Source organism: Pempheris klunzingeri, chromosome 17 (assembly GCF_042242105.1).
Source record: "Pempheris klunzingeri isolate RE-2024b chromosome 17, fPemKlu1.hap1, whole genome shotgun sequence".
NCBI lineage: Eukaryota > Metazoa > Chordata > Actinopteri > Acropomatiformes > Pempheridae > Pempheris > Pempheris klunzingeri.
The window spans coordinates 3,309,212-3,327,078 of record NC_092028.1 but is presented as its reverse complement, the minus strand read 5'-3'; the positions used below and the strand labels follow the sequence as shown (position 1 = coordinate 3,327,078).

The following is a 17,867-nucleotide window of genomic DNA, read 5'->3' as shown; positions in this document are numbered from 1 at the left end:
AAAACCATTTAACCCAAGTATTTACATTCCCTCTTTTCCTGAACTGAATATCAATTTCAGTTGAGATTAACAAGGAATTCCAACACCACATTCAAATCTGTGAGATGAATCTTTATACAGGCTTAGATCATAGTAAAAGTCAAATAACATTTGTCTGAAATGTCACATCCAGCCGCTGGGAAAGCATCATCACTGAAGGCACGGATCTTTAACACAAGCAAAACGTAATCCCCCCGTCGTCAGTTTAAAGCTTGCTAAAGACCTCATATATGTAGTTTTTAAGATATCAGAGCTGTTTCTTATTGTCTTTAGCACCTGTATAGGATGATAGATGAACATATTTAAATGCAAATAAGGTACAACATACCGCATATCCATGTTTTGTATGCTCTGCTGTTCAAAAACACCAGACATAATTGAATAAAGGCAATATTTTCACTCTGAAATTACTTGCACTCCCATTGCTGCTCAGTTATGGAGGTCTCAGATGATGTTGCTTTATTCTTCAACCGTTCAAAAAACACAAAATGATAGTAGTGCAATATCAAATGACTCATTTACAGCAAAGATGGATGACCATGACATGTAGCTGCTTCCGTGTTCCCGTATAAAGAGGCTGTAATCAATCATTTTGGCAAAGCAGTGGAACACGTCTGTCAAATGGAAGAAACACTCACAGTCCCACAAGTGAGCTGTGACAGTCCACTGCTCACTTGAGACACACTGAACAAATCAAAGCTCTCATATCTGGGGATACAGCAAACACTGACTGGCCGCGATGGAAAAGCCATCAGATACTCTGTGAGTTCAGCACAACAAGCACAGGTCTAGTCGGTCAAAAAAACGGTCAGTTTACCAAATCCCATAACACATTTTTCACACATTTGCCTGTGGTGACACAGTATCTAGATAATCCATGAGGGGTGAGGATCATCAAAACAAGACAAGGTTATTTATTCAGCAAATTACAGCACAGACAAATTGCCAATTGAATGTGTTTGCATAATGTAAAATGGACTGTAGACTATGCTAGCAGCTCCGTGCAGCTGCACTGAGTTAGCTACAGTAAGTATTACCAGCAACAATTCTGTTGCCTTTTTGTTAAAAGACAAAAAGCCAACTGAGAAATAAATAGAAGGTAGTTGAGGATGTGTGGAGGACACTGATGGCTGCTCAAGTGAAAGGCAGTGGAGAATTAAATACATTCATACTGGATTTAAAGGTATGCAGCTGTTTTCAACCTCTGTCTGAACGCTCCATTTTAGGAGAACAGAACAGTCTGTGTGCTTTGCTCTTACCTTTAACATCTTCGTGCCTCGGGTGCTGGCGGAAGTGAGGGGAAAAAAAGGTGAATGTAGGGGATTTCCGAAGGGGGGGGGGGGCAGTCGGCCTGCTGAACGGCTGGAGGACGTCAGATGTTCAACAGATCCCCTTTTGACATCATAAGGGGAGCCAAATCTATAGCGAGTGTTTTCACACACATTTAGTGAAAGATGGAGCAGGAGAAAAAGAGAGAGGAGGTCTTTTCTCATAGTGTGAGGGTTTCTAAATATGCCAATGACACATATTAATGTTGAAATGACATTCTAAAGTGGATTTTGCATAATATGGGACCTATAAAGGTCGTCAAAGCCTAAGCAGGTCTTGTGGAAGTTTGTTTCAACTCTAAATGCTGCTTCTCCATGTTACTTTGGATGTTGGAAACATTTAACAGACCATTAGCAGATGACCTGAGAGACCAAGAAGGTTCATATGCGAATAAGAGACAGATAAAAACATGTTTTGGTCCCTAACCACGGACAGATTTGTAGACCGGAGGAGAGACCTGAGAAGAAACCATTACAGTCATACAATCTACTGGAAAAGCATACAGAACTTTGCTACTGTTAAGAGACAGTGTTATCAACATTTTCAAACATCCAATGAGATTCTGTTCCGTATTTGAGTTGCAGAAGAAGTGGTATGGCTAGACACCACCAAGGTCAGAAGGGAAAATATGTCTTTTGGGTGATTTGAGGGAAGTGACCCTTTGACGTCAGGAGTAGCCTGATGACATGTCTGATTGTCTTCTTGTCACTTGAACCCACCATATTGAGGTGATTAAGTGGTACCTCTTTGTTCTTCTTGCAATAGGAAACCACCACCACGACTACCAGCACAGCCACCTGGACCTGACTGCGCTCACACCTAAACTGGGTAAGAGAACACAGCAATGCAACATCATATAGCCCCTAACTGGAGATGTAGCATTACATGTAGTAAGTCACTGAGTAAACCTATAATGAAAATGTACACCTGGAATGCATGCTGTATCTATTCAATCCCAAAATAAAGTCTACGTCTACGTAGCCTAGTCTGACTTCAAATAAGATAACTGCCCTAACTTGACTTTCCAAAATGAAATCCATTATCATCTGTCTCTTAATGAAAGTAAGCCAAACAATTGTGATGGACCATTTCCAATTTCAAAGACAAAAGTATATCTTTCACAGGGAAATTAAAATCTGGGGAACTGATAAAGAAGTCCTCAGAGAAAATGAAAAGCAAAAAGTGTGATAATCGAAGGATCAACTGTGCAGTTTGCTGAAGTTATTGAAAGCCCAATTACAGTTACTGCATCCAATTTATTTCTCTAAATGTGATTTTCTGTGAAAGGAGAGCAGCTTTTAGCATGGAATTACTGAATGCTCCTGCATCTGAATGGCAATGAAATGAAACACCGTGTAATTAAAGAGGGAATCGAGCTTTTATTCGATACAAAAAAATCCTCTTTATATTCTTAAAACTGACGAGGTTGATGTGTTGTGTCAGTGTTTTCAGGTTAATGCTAGAGATCGTCACTGAGTTATTATTCAAAGTTTTCCTGCATTAATGGAACCCTACAGTCCACATTCTGCCTGTGCTTGTCTGCCTCTTAAACAGCAAGGCATTCTCAGTGGGAAAATGGGTTTCAAAAGTACTTCCAGCACCAAATAAAACTCTTCAAACAGCGCTTTTGAAGTCTATTAAGCTTCTGACGAGGATTGTAGCCATTCTGCATAATTCAAGAGTTGCTGGTTTGGATTTTGTGTGAACACTTGGTGACATTCTTGCAATATTGGGTTTGAACAAGGGCGACCTCTTGTATAGGAGGTTTGGTTGGAACATACTGTGGACATTGATTGTTATTGATCCTTTCTTTCTCACTTGGTTATTTGTTAGCCCACAGACAAATGAGATACGGTAAGTAATACACATACACATGGTGTTTATGTGTATTATTTCTTCACCTTTTCCTCCACATATATCATGTAGAGATCAAAATTCTTTACCTGCACACTGGGGGTCATTTTTTCTTCTCCTTTTTCTTTCTCTTTTAAGCGCTTGTGTATTTTTTGCAGTCACAAAACTTCACGCAGCTGCATTACAATCCATGACCTTTAGTCCAATCTCAAAATCTTTTCTTCACACATTATTTCTCCTATTTCACTCCACCTAACCGGCTCTATTTTCCCCACAAACCCACACACACACACACATGCCAACACACACTTTTTCCAATCCACTGAATGTCTCCCCTCTACACCGTATGTTCCTTGGTGTTGTGTGTCCCTGTCCTCCTTGCTGCAGTAGTCACCCAGTCCTATTTTTAAATCCAGCACCAGAGTCCCTGCCCGTATCCCGGCCCTCCCCACCCGCTGCGCCTCCTGACCCATGACTGGGCGTCCCAAATACTGAAGCCACACGAGCTCTGAGCAGTGCAAGGAGCTGTAATGGTGCCACACGTATCACTGATACCCATAACAGAACTGTTAAAGGCATTTCACAATGCACCAAGTGTCACTGTTAGCTGTTTAGATGCAGTTAACACATTTCCAGCTGGCTAAGAATGTGTGAAGGCAAAAAATCACCGACTGGTACTTTTTATTGATGCTACAACTGATCAACATTCAGTAAACAATAACCTTGAAATGTGCAGGGGGAAGGTCTCCAGACTCCACTCAAAAATTAGAGAGTTTAGTCTGCCTTATGATAATAATTGTCAATAATAATTTCTTAATTGTTAGGATGTTTTTGTAAATTTACCATTGGACAAAATATATTCCAGCAACAGTTCATCCGAGCACATCATCTATTCTGTTATACGATTAGTCACAGGTCTATGGAACAGTGTACCTCCCAATTATTGTTGATGTGGCTCCATGTTTTTTGAATGTGCCTCACAGACACCTCCTGGTAGTTGTTGGTACACACAACTGACGTCCCTTACAGCATGTTTAGATACATGAATGTCTCTGTTCAGTAGGGTGCTCTAAATAACTGTAGGTTGCAGAAACTATGTGCACATCTGGTGTTAGGCATTGTGCAGGACTGTGCAAACAACATGGGCCAATCAAATGTCTTGTTGGGAGGCAGGTTTGAAAATGCAACACTGGATATGGATATAACTACAATTACTACAAGTAGGTTTTGACACCAGCACACAATTCCTTACGTCAAAACTGAAAAGCATATTCCAACCTTGAGTGAACTTTAGTTGTTAACAAGGTCAGCAGAAGGACACGGCACAGCATGAACAGACTGGGTGTGTTCTAGTTGGTGCTATTTAACTTGGCTACAACACAAAGTTTGTGCTAATTCTAAAGTTGTGTGGCTTAAATATACAAAGAGGGGAAAATGAGTAAAATAACAGAAAAACTGGATTTAAAATTTTACATTTGTATGTTAAATATTCAAATTAGTCACAGATATCTACAAAGTCACTCCCACTCAGCTAGCTACAGCTATTGTGTGTTCTATCAGTGCATTGGCTGCTTGTGCCAAATAAACACAGAATGCAAGAAGATTGTTGCGCTTAAATAAATGAGGCAAAACTTCACTTCACATTTGGTCTAAACGCATCTTTAGAAGTAAATGCAGATAATATAAAGTGGCTCCTCGCCTGCAGCCATGGCTTTTATACCCCAAGACGCTATTATTCCTTCTAGGGCAAATGTGTCAAGTTAAATCAAACTGTTATACATCTCAAAATGCAACCAGGCATTTTTAGCTGTTGTTTCTCAAAAGCTTGAGGACAGTACCTCCACCAAAGGGAATCACTAAAAGTATTTCTCACTCCACACTTCTCGCTACATCACACCTTGCCCTCTTTATCTGCCTCCGTTTCTCTCCTCCAGTAAAGACTCCCAGTGTATTACCATCTTTTTGACTGACTGTGCACTGACTGCACCACACCACTTCCTCCACTGTCCCCTGTAGAGAGACCCCAGCGGATGAACAACATCTTGACCTCGGCCACGGAGCCCTATGACCTGTCCCTCTCCAGATCCTTCCAGAACCTCAGCCATCTGCCACCCTCCTACGAGCTGGCTCTCAAGTCTGACTTAAGTAAATACTCCTCCTCCCTCCACAGATTAAGTAGGTGGTTCTTCATTTGTCCTTCATCGCCGTGTTCTGCCTGATGCACTAAAAACGACAGGGAATGACGTCACCCTTATGCCCTGTGCATTAAAGGGTCGCCACATTCACGATGTCTGGCCTGATGAAACATCTGAATGTCCATTGCAGAGACATGCATCATGATAAGTATCTCCAGATGTTTAGTGGCTCATCATGCAAATAACCCTCTCATTTTTTCACCTTTTTAGGGAAATAAACTTCTTGAAATGCATGACAGTGTGCTAGAGCCTCCATACTCATTCCCATCGACTCATCTATCGGCTCATCGACTGACATCTAATTGGCGTGTAATTTGGCTCCATCTGCAGCCCATGTCATGTTGCTAATGTCTCTTAATGACATATTAAGAGTTGTTTTTTTCAGCTGAATGGCTTCTATATGCCAACAAGGTGGCGCTTTAATGTCCCCGCAATGCTACAGTTCATTATGTTCGCTGTGACATTTTCAGCACGATGATGACGTGTATGCTGCCGTTTCAACCTCATGATCAGTGCATGCTCTCAGTCCTCTAGAGGTTGGTTGCATGTTTCCTGTGTTTAGCTAGATTTTTCTCTATTGGTTTAACTGTTATTAAACTAGGGAATCTCTTCAGATACATTTTCTTTTTTATAAAACAAACATAGCCAAAATACACTTTAACTTAAAACGTCCACATATAGCATCATCATAAAACAACCCATGTTGTTAGGTATTAAAAATGCACTTTTGCCCCAGAGGGTACTGAAGATTATCTATATGTAAAGTGGAAAGCATTTTATGGGGGTAGATAGGACATTTGTCAAGAATGGCCTTCAAGATAAAAAGATACATATGAATGTTACTCCATATTTTTAGTGAGGTCCATCTAGTTTACACACACACAGTGATGAGTCTGTGTTCCAACACTTAAAATAAAGGTTATGGGTGCTTTCATATCCATCTGTTTGGTGCAACCGAGACAACTCACACAACTCATTTGTGGTGTGAAAGCAAAGCACACTGACCACATGATATTAGATATCGTGTTCAAAAGCTAAACTGGTGAAATTATGAAGAAGACGAACTGTGTAGCACCAAATTGTTGTGAATGGTACCTTGCCTGGGGCAATTTGGAAATAATAATAATAATAATCAGAAATAATGAATAATTATCTAAGATAATTAATAATATATAATAATAATAATAATTCATTAATGGGACTTAGTGTAAAGTCCACCTCGATTAGGGCACCATATCTGTGTGTGTGTGTGTGTGTGTGTGTGTGTGTGAGGGGGTGTGTACATGTGACTACGCAAGAGAATGTAACATGGAGGACTACAAAAGGTGTTGACTCCCTACAAAATGGCCATCAGACCGCTGCTGTGTGGGTCAGAGGCAGACAAAGGAAAGCCATGTGCTGTAGCTGTTAGCTGAGCTTCATCTCTCAATCGAAACCTATTTGTAACACTGTATGTGTGATTGTGTAGGATAAAGGTGCCAGGTTAGGAAAGTATGGTTAGTTGCATGCAGGACCCTGTTTCTGTGTGAGCAAACTAACATCAACTTAAATTTATGGCTACACAGTAAACTACAAAACATCACAATAATCAAACTCAATGAACATTAAAGCAAAACCAATACATTAACAAGGTTAAACCATTGCGTAGCCATGTATATAGTTATGCTCTAGCAGAGTTATGCTCCAGCAGAGCCCAAGGTGAAAGAGTGCTGAACCCTCAGAGGTCCAGGTGAGAGATCAGAGAAAGCTGAGCTGGAACCTCAGGGATCCAGAGGAAGAGACTCTCAGGGGTGTGAAAGAGCTTTTGGAGGAGAGCTGGACTCTCCTCAGTCCAGGTGAGAGATCAGAGAGAGAGATCAGTGGGGGAGCTCTGGTTTTGTGGCCTGAGGTTGTAGGGTCATGTGTCCCACATTGGCCAATGGCGGCTGTAAAGCTGGGTCCAGGGGTGCGTTAAAGGACACCAAAACCAAGGTCCTGGAGTGGCCCTCACAGAGCCCAGATCTCAATCCTATCGAGAATCTGTGGTGGGTGCTCAAAGTGAATGTCCCTGCTCGGAAACAATGCAATTTGGACCAACTGGAACAATTTGCATTGGAAGAAAGGGCCAAAATCCCTCAAGAGACGTGCCAACCTTTTAAAGAACTACTCTAAGAGGTTGTTGTCAGTTGTGGCTCAGAAAGGGTACACTATTGACTATTAATGACCAGGGGGCTAATCATTTTGGCCGTGTCATTTTTGCCTTTTCTTGTTTCAACTCATTGCATCAATAAAATATCCTAATCAAATTTAGTGAACATTTTGTCGTTGTTATTTTGGAAAATAAACTATAAACACTTGTTCTTAATGGTCATTTCCATGGAGAAATCAAGGGTTTTGTCTGATTTCACAAGGGGGCCTAATAATTTTGGCCTTAACTGTATGTGTGAAAACTTAACGACTCTGGGAAACTGAGTTCAGAGAGGGAGCCCTTTGACAAAGACAAAGAAACATGTAGTCTCCACCATAAACATGAGTTACGATTGCAAGGGTTTCCCCCATCAGACAGTGACAAGTACTCCACAGTAACTATCAAACTAAAGTAATATTTTGTCCTTTTTATGTTCAGTTTCAACTGATTCATAATCATTCATAGACAAAATGTCAAGACACAGTTTCTAAAAATACTGCGAAAAACTATGTCAAGCTGTGTGTGACTTGAAAGAACATACTGCACATATGCACATAAAAACAACAAAACAGTCCAAACAATTAAATATTTTTAAGTCCATTTGACTTCTTCTTTTTCTATTCATATAGCGCCAATTCATAACAGTGTTATCTCAAGATGCTTTACATAAAGAGCAGGTCTAGACCAAACTCTTTAATTAGAGAGAGACCCAATGATTCAGGAATTCAAAATTAAGGATTCAAGAATCCCCACATGAGCAGCATCAGATATTATATTGAGCAACAGTGGAGGAAGAACTCCCCTTTAACGGGAAGAAACCTCGAGCAGAACCAGGCTCAATGTGGGCGGCTTCTGTAGGGGTCTGTGTTGGGTGGAGGTTGGAGAGAGAGAGAGAGAGAGAGAGAGAGAGAGAGACAGAGACAAAACAAACGGCAACCAATATACTAACAGCAAATATAGCACTGACAATAGGAATGTGACTAATAAATTAGCAATATCTTAGCATTGAAAAACATGACGTAATAATGGAGAGGAAGCGGAGGTTTTTAGTCTATTCTTAAATGTAGAGAGGGTGTCTGCCCCCCGAACCCAAACTGGAAGGAGGTTCCACAGGAGAGGAGCCTGATAGCTGAAAGCTCTGCCTCCTGAACTACTTTTGGAGACTTTGGGAACCACCAGTAGGCCTGCAGTCTGGGAGCACAGTGCTCTAGTGGGGTAGTACGGTACTATGAGCTCTGTAAGATATGATGGAGCCTGACCCTTAAGAGCCTTGTAGGTGAGGAGAAGGATTTTAAACTCTATTCTAGATTTTACTGGAGGCCAGTGAAGATAGTGTGAACACAACCACAAACCACAGCTAAATGACCACAACTTAAATAACTGAAGCTCATTAGTTAGACTGGGTCAAGCCTCCTCAGTTGTGAGTCCCATGCATGCATGCATATATAACAACCTAGACCAGATAAGATGATACAAATCAGACTTATTATACAATAAAATAAACACATTTCATTTAGGGAATTTAGGATATTTGACAACAGGCATATTATCTCACCTTCCTTTAGTACAAAATCTGTACGGTTCACAAGGTTATAAATATATAATAGCTTTATGGGCATTCAAGGCTAGATCAATTAGTAAAATGATAGTTTGTAAAAGGCAGCTTGGCGACAGTATAATAGAATGAATGAAGATGTAGTGGATGCACTTGGCCTGATAGTCTGTATATTAATACAGTAAAAATGTGTGTAACACAGATAGTATAACTCTGAATCAACAACACTGCTATTTCTTTAACAGAGTGATCTGTTTAGATCAAACTGATGCAGAGTTCTAGAGGATGTAGACTCAACGTGCTTCAACCAGCAACCTTTAAAGTACCAAGAAAAGAAATATTTTATAAAATCTCCCATTTTTGGTTGACTACTTATGATTCAGATCCTTCACTTGAGACAATCCATTTTTCATACGTTAGTTTTTGCAATGAACATTTTGAAATAGAGCAATGAGATGATCGGAGAGGGACGTCTTGGCTGCAGCTGGACAACTCTCATCTGAGCATGAAAATACCTTTTCAAATCGGTGAATTAATCAAATTGCACCTTTTTTCTCTCCTAACTTTCACCTTCAGACTTGCTTTTTATACACTCAAGTAAACAAACATTGAATATGTGCTGCTTAGTGTGCCATCATGCTCCCTATTTGTCAGTCGAGTGATTCAGGAAACACACAGTATGCTTTCTAGTGTGTTATGTTGTGAGTTATCACATTTAACAGATTTGTTCACAGTAAATCATTTCTAAAACCATTTCCTTTAGGTTCCAGATGCTATTCTGAATTTACACTGATTTATCAGTGAAAACAATGTAGACTCTGTTGTTCATATACAGAGTTCTTGTGCTGTACTGTATCTTCAAAGCATTATTTGCAAGAACAATAAGAAAAAGAAATATAATACGTAGCACATTGCAATGCAGTTGCACTGAACGCACAAATGCACCAGTCACTGTCCTTGACTGTTAAGAGAAGTAACATACTGAGAGGAAGCCATTTAAATGTGTCATTGGTTCCTTTATTGTGGCACGGGTGTGTGATAGAAAAGCATGCATCAGTGCAATCTACTTTCAGCACATTCGACATTCTTCTTTTATACATTTGCCTTTCTCTCCCTTATCAACTCGGGGCTTTGCTCTTATCTCACTGGAGTCTTGTACACACATAGAAAATCACAGAGATGAATCACGCTGAACTACAAAGAGGCTTTTCGAATTTGAGACAGGAGCCCTGCGGAATTTGTCAGAAGAGCAAGAGCATTCGTCCCTCGAAGAAAGACCTTCCACATGAAAAAAAAAATTAAATTGTGGGTTCAAGCATGAGAGAGGTCTTTGGAAAGAAGCCTAAAAGTAATATAATTAGTTGGTAATTTAATTAAACCATCTGGAGAGATGATGATGATTAAATTAAATTAGTTTGTTTTATTTGCAATTTTAAATGATCGCGTGTCTGTGCATGTGTGTGTGTCCTTCAGTGATGTCAGTGAGGCTGAGATTAAGAGGGACGCTGCTCTAAAGTAACCCACTCAGCTCCTCCATGGAGGCTGAAAAAAGGAGGAGAAACGAATCTTGTTTGTCGCTGTTGTAGTTCACATAATCACCCTAAAAGGGATCAAGAAACCTTTTAGAACAAACAATCAACCTTTAATGCTTAAAAATATTGCTTTAATTTCACTGCCTCTGCTCCAAACCGCTCTAAAGATCACTTTATAATTGATGTTGCACCAGTTTCACAAGTTTTAGTGCATTATATGATTGCACTCTTCTGTGATCAATAGCTGACACATAAATATACTGGCTGTACTGAATCTAATTTAGCAGAGTGGGAGCTGGGGTTTAATGAGCCGTTGTTAGCAATTTCATGTGTTTGTAGCTCCGTTCCATGTTTGAGACCCTTTAGCCTCTTGCAATCATGTTAATTGTACAGTGCTGTATTTATCAATGAGATTGAGAAATGTGAATCGCCATTCTTAAATCACTTGAGTCACTTAAAGTGTAAACAGTGTAACAAGTGTACACCCATAAAAAGCGGCCTTAAATCAAACGGTGGAACAGGCAGCACTAGGGGAAGAGGAAGTGCATTTGTAGTTGGGTATTTTCAGGTAGCAGTGAAACCCCCTACTCAAATGAACATCACAGTGAATTCTAAAATAGAGGAGGCTGGAGTGTTTCTTTACATCAGGCGTAGAGCGACACCTAATTCCCACTCATTTCATAGGTATATTTTATTATTGTTCTGTAAGAAGCCTCCATGTTTTCTGATCTGCTCCTGTTTTGATATGCCGATTGCTGCTAATGCAAATTCAGCACTTCCTCAATTTTTACATGTTATTATAATTTCAGAATATAACAGATTTAACTCTATCAGTACAACAGAGTCAGGTCATACCGACCACTCTTTGGCTCGGAGTTTCTTCTTTTAACAGAAATACCATTTTCATTCATTAACTTAAGTCAAAGTTGCCTTTGATGAATATCAACACTTTCTGCATAGATGTCTCACATTAAAAACCTTCCAGCAGCTCGACAAGCACAACTCCTCCCATTCCTGGAAAGCTTTTATTTTGAAGGAAACGAAGATTGCCCACGCTGTGATTTTGCAAGCTCAAAAAAATTTCATGAGGCAACATTTCTACCAACAAAGTCTTTATGAGGTTCACAAAAAACCCCAAAAGTGCGCAGACTGCCTCTTCTGTTCCATTATGTCACTTTCATCCTGCAGCTGGACCCAAATCTGCGTAGATGTGTTCACTCTTCTAAGCTTTTCATTTGTCACTTAATCACTCCGAAATATCAATGTAGAAGCAAGTAGAAATCATGAATGCAAACAGTGTTTCTCTTAACACTGCTCTGGTGTTCTTTTTCTAAGTATGACACAACCCTCCTACCCCATTGTTTTTACCTGGTCTTCCTTTGTTTGTGTCAGCCATGCCCCTCTCCATTATCCGTGACTCTATTATCCGTGTCTGTTTGAGAATTTATGATATGTGTCCTTTCTTATCATAGCAGGACATAATACATTCTTGGCACATTAACATTTGAATGTATTCACTGTAATCACTGCAGATCTCTTTCACAGTGACTGGACACTCAAGTTTGACCTATGAATAGAGCTATGAGCCACAGCTTGTCGATTGTCTGTATATTTGTAGCCTCTGGTTGAGTTTAGTTGACATTTTCTGCCATAATGTCACATCTAAACCAACCCTTCAGGGAAAAATGCTGGAGCACATTGCCACAGGCCAAAGTTGGGCCTCCTTCATTAAGAATGCACAGAGCAGTGGACATGAAACCCCTCATGGAGGGACAATAAGGTGACCTTCTGTATCCGGGCCTGACATCTCTCCCAGAGAGCCGAGCATCCAGACAAACAATTCCCAACATCCCTTTTCTCCACGACTCGGTGAAGCATGGTATGGTCCTAAAACGGCCATTCGACCTCTGTGTTCTGCAATAATTAACTACTGCAGAGGTAGCGACCCCTCAGCCACAACAGTTAATCAGAGAGCTTCGGCTGTAGCGTCCCCCGGTGTGCCAGCGCTGCCAAAAACAGGTAGATAAAAGTCTGCTCAGAGCTGATTGCTGCCTGTGGTTAATACAGCTGTAAATGACTTCACCATTAGGAGCATGTGTGCACCCAGCGGAGAGACCGGCCTGCTTTCTGGCAGAGGAATTAAACAACTGGTTGCCTGTTCAGGCACAAACGGCTCATGAACAATTGAGTATTGCGGCATGCTGATGAGCCCTCTCCACTCTGAAGGACAACAGCACTGATGAGAGTCTGATGTTGTCCTTTTCTTTTTGGAAAAGGACAAAACAATTCAAAACAGTTTGAATAGGATGCTCCAACTACTGTGTTTATTACCATTATCATGTCATCCCATAAACAGTAGCCAGAAGGTGTAGGACAGATATAATGGAGACTAATGAGTCAACATTTTCCTTCCTAATTGTTTTAACCACTCTTGCTCAGTGAGCATGTTTACATTTAAGCCTACTCTATCTTTCACTCAAGGATCACAGATGTTGCTTGCTCATAAAAACTTCATCTGGAGGTGTGGAGGGGGGGCTCTTACAATGCAGTGATTGTGATAAAATATAAAACAGTATGCGCAATGTTACCTTCCCAGAGTTGTACAATCTTATCTTTGGGTAGCGAGTGTCAAGGGCTTTCACAGTGTGAATCAAAGTTGCCAGTTGATCAGCTTGTGAGTAAAAATTTGATGTCGAGTCCACACTACATCTATAAGATAAAAGGCAGCTGGTGATTGTGGCCAACAAGGAGCTTCCTCCCAGCTGGGCATCAAGTCCTGAGGTTGGTCAGAGAACTTTTTTTCTGGAAGCTTTCAAGAATATATGTGCCACTAGATACTGGGAAACTTCTGACTTGATTTGTTCAGATACTGTTTCCTAGGACAGGGTAAAGTCTGAATATAACAATTCTGACCAAAAGCTCATGGTCAATTTCACAAAAGTGATTTGTAAGTGCTGCTTACGTGCAGATTTGAAACAGCGACTGGGGCTTTTAAATTTCCGATAAATCTTTTGCATGCTCATGCATGGTTTGCAAGAGCTATGTTTGTTTTGATGGGTGAATTGTATCAAAGCAGGAGAGGAAATCATCTCAGCCTACAAACTGCAACATGCATGTTGCAACTTTGGTAATATGAGCCCCTGGGGTCATAATTACGGAAAGACCTTAACAAAAAATACCTTTGTTTGAGTGAAACCTTTGTCTTCTTACTCCTCAGGTGATAAGGATATAGATGAGTACTACACGAGGAAACATCATCATACAGACTTTGGGGGCCGGGGGCCAACCCACATGGTGAAGCTGAACGCAGACCCCCAGCAGCACCAGCAGCGACAGCGTCCCCGCCGAGTCCAGAGGGCCATGTCACAGGACCATGTCCTGTCTCCTCCCAGGACGCCACGTCGCGGAGACTACGGCTTATCTTCATATGGCGTCATGGCGGGCGCTGCATACAGCAGCAGCCGTCACCTCTCAGAGGAACAGCTATTGTCAGCAGACCGTCTCCACTCCCAAGATCCTTTGCTGTCCCCAGCGATGAGGCGTGACAAGTTCCGGGAGAAGGCGATGGCACGGGCCATGTCTCACGCAGACATGCTACTGCCCATTACGCCTGTCATGGACCGCCACAAGATGACCAAGATGCACTCTCAACCCAGTGCCTCTAATGACTCCTATAACACTCTGACGGTCAACCACCCAGCGACCACATCTAAGAGGCAGGCGTTTGCCTCCCGACGAACACACACGGTGGACCACCTACAGTACATTCCTGGCCACCACCACACATACCGCACTGCCAGTAAGAACGAGGTAACTGTTTAGTCGCAGGGTGGTTAGCTGAAGGATTCCTGAGACACACCACAGACGTCAACAGAAATCCCCAAAAGTCAGCAAGTCTCCTAAGCAGAGGTATTCAGTCATCTAATTAAAATGACCTCCTTCATTCAAACTCTTCCTGCTTTTTAGTACAAGCTTCCTGTCTCATCCATATTTTGGGTAACTAGAATCAACCCTGACAAAGACACTTCTCTCTTAGAGCATCATAAGGGCTTTGCGCGTTGACACAAAGAGGGATCCTTCATGCGAGATGTTTGACAGCGTAAAGAAAATATTTTTTAAACTGGACATGGAACTGGAAGGGAATTGTATTAACTTTATAAATATATAAATATACTATATTTACTATTTGTATTTTCAGTCCTTGTTATAGCTTTAGAGATTCTCATTGACTGATGTAAGCACTTCAAGTGGTGCCTCTTAAAATTGTCCCATTTCAATGATGAAGTGGAATTGTGGGTTAAAAAGCACAATTAATGAATTCCCTTTTTTTGTTGTATTTATTTTATTCTTCTTTGGTAAATGGCCAGAACATATCAGCTTATTAGTGAAAACAGAGGCTATTTCTGTTGCATACAATAGATGATTGTAAATAGGCTATATTAGCAGCATTTAAACAAGAAAAGCTGGCCCTTTGGCATTATGTTATGTTTGTTTTCTCCCACCTGGAATCTCTGATGGATTCTCAATTAATAATTTTGATTTTAGATAAGGAAAAAATCCCACTTTAATATTATTTCCACAGATGTCTGCAAAATATGTGGATCTAATATGTATATGGGGAGTACTTTTTCTTTTTTTTTTTTACTGTGCTTGTAGCATAGAATGATTGTGTATGAAACAACCTTTTACCACTGTTGATTGGCAGCTTCCATCAGCTGACGTAAATCCACAGGTGAAAGTGGAGCCTGACGGTTGTTTGAATTAGCTTAATTTTAATTCACACATTTCCTGGCTTTGTCCATCCACAAGGATGACCCTCCCCCCAATCACCCACCCTGCTTGGGTATTGATTGGCCAGCTGCTTCCCTCCCTACATATCTGGTACTTGGTGTTGGAGCTGAGGAGCATTTAGCTCAAGTCCTAGTTTTGTGTTGATGTGTTGAGTGAAACAATCAGTACTAAAAACAATGTCATAATCGCTATTCAATCAAGCATTAAGTAAAACTGTGAACTGTTTGTCCAGGTGTTTCCATTGAAGCAATGCCTTATTGTATAGAATCCCATATGCTCTTAACTGAACAATCATGCTTTTGTCATGTCTCGTTGTCTTAGCTTTTTGTGCAATATTATTAAATAATTTACCAGCAGAACCAGCAGTAGAAACCTGTACGATGACAGATGATACAGTACATATACCTCAAAATGACTAAATTTAATTAAGGAGGCTCAAACTTTAAAAAGAAAACAATCATACCTTAGGGTACTTCTATTGGCAATTTGTTACACTAATCGTATCACCTGACTTAGCTTTGTTTAAGGTGTATGGGCTCATATGTATGTATACAATGCTTCAGTTTGCAGCTGTTCAGTCACATGAATTGGAGAGTAGAGGTCTTCATGGATTCACTTGGTTCCTAGTGATCAAAGCACAGCAGGACCAGACTTGGACGGGGTCCTGGACTTAAATTGAGTGTAAACAGATTGGGTAGGGTCCAACTATATTGCCCGGATCTTCGATCTTTTTGTTAACATGTCTAATACCTGCGTTGATCCAAATGGACTTGATCAATTATAAGCGATGGCTCTTTTCAACCACAACTGCAAGTTAATTTGTGAAGTGTCATGCTGCTCCCAGACAAAGTCACTGGGCCCTATTTAAATGAGGTATTGGTGTAGCGTATGGTCTAAAGTGCATGGAGCAAGTGTATTTGCGGCATGCCACTTTTGCAAGTTAAACAGCTCATAATATGGGCGCAATGTAAGGTACAAGGTGTAAAGTTGTGTTATATGAATTAAACCAATTCCCATTAAACCAAGTCCCATTTCCGTATCTGATGCATTGCTATTTAGATGGTTGATTCGGCAAGTCAGAGAAAGGAACACTTGCTTGGTACATGGACAGGGACTGCTGCATATCCCTGTGTGTGTAACAGACAGTGTGCCCACGTTGTGAACCCACCTATCTGTGATGTATGAGTGTTGTCTTTAATGATTTACTGTAAGGATTGGAGAGGCTGCTTTCAGTAATTGTAATATTCCCATGCATGCAGTAATGTCACAGCAGCGACTATCATGGGACATTTAAGCAGCAAAACTGTAATTATTTGATTTGACTGGACAGAGGAAACACTCCAGGGAAAACAGACTAAATGTTTAGCTTCTGAGATAACATATTTTAAATAGCTCCGATGTAGCTCAGGATTTATCAGGAGGACACCTGCTTTACTTCTAACAGTTTCACTGTATGAACCTGGACCATGCATGTATGTGACTTCCTGGATGTGCAGAAGAACACAGAAAATTAATTAACATTAGATATGAACTGATCATGTCAGCATGTCTAGAGATTCAAATAATCAGTGAAGTTATGCTGCTTTGCCTCATGCATAAATGGACCAACATGCTAATGGGTGCACAGGTTGGTAAGTATTTTTCCTAGTGACAGAGCATGGATGCTGGGCGTGATAATGACAACTGCATTAATCAGAAATGAGCAATAACACTTGCACTGCACTGTGGGCTTCTTTGCACTGGGTGTAAGATGGGGCTCATTGTTGTAAAAGCCACATTAAAGAGTCCGGATTAAAGTCCCAAGTGAAGAGAACTCAGTTCCAAGACCCACTTTTTTATAGTTCTAATTTTTTGGGTTTGAGTTGATTTTCCATTGGTCCATTCCTACTTGTGTTCAAACTTTTGGACCCATGAAGACCTCTACCAAAGAATAGGTTTATACTGTCAATTCCCAAAATGCCAAGAATTATGACATGATGGGTATCTCTTAATGATAACATTCATTAGATAGCAACTTGAACCTATTGTACAAGTAATCCACAAGAACCCATTTCTGTTTCTCTTATCAGATATTTGAGTTTTATGCTACTGTATATAAAGCCTTGAATACAATGTTATTTGTGATTGGAGCAGTCTTTTTTCAGTCACAGGAAAGCAACATCACATTACACATAAATCCATGATTATGTTGAAATATGTTCATGTTTTGTTGCCTATTTATTTAAGTTGACTTGAGAGGTTTTTATTTGTATTTATTTTACAATGAATTAATGATTGATGACCTTGTAGGGATGTGGAAAGCTGGCCAAATAAGTTTTTACTTTAACTTACTTTCAAATGTTTGTGCTGCTTTCCTTCTTTATGCCAGGTCTGCATTAAATGATGTCAATTAGAGATTGTCTTTT

At 40.5% G+C, this 17,867-nt stretch overlaps 1 protein-coding gene across 5 annotated transcripts in view; it reads left to right on the top strand.

Annotated features, from left to right (window-relative positions):
* Positions 1–14,493, top strand: part of LOC139217232 (protein shisa-6) — a 74,566-nt gene extending 60,073 nt beyond the window's left edge. For 2 of the 5 annotated variants that reach the window (XM_070848545.1, XM_070848544.1), the window contains 4 exons: positions 2,134–2,196; positions 3,202–3,222; positions 5,239–5,367; positions 13,889–14,493. In XM_070848545.1, coding sequence (XP_070704646.1) covers positions 2,134–2,196; positions 3,202–3,222; positions 5,239–5,367; positions 13,889–14,493 — 818 coding nt within the window. Of the gene's footprint in view, positions 1–2,133; positions 2,197–3,201; positions 3,223–5,238; positions 5,398–13,888 lie in introns of all 5 variants that reach the window. The other 3 variants (XM_070848547.1, XM_070848546.1, XM_070848543.1) reach the window with 2 other exon arrangements.
* The last annotated feature ends 3,374 nt before the right edge of the window (positions 14,494–17,867 follow it).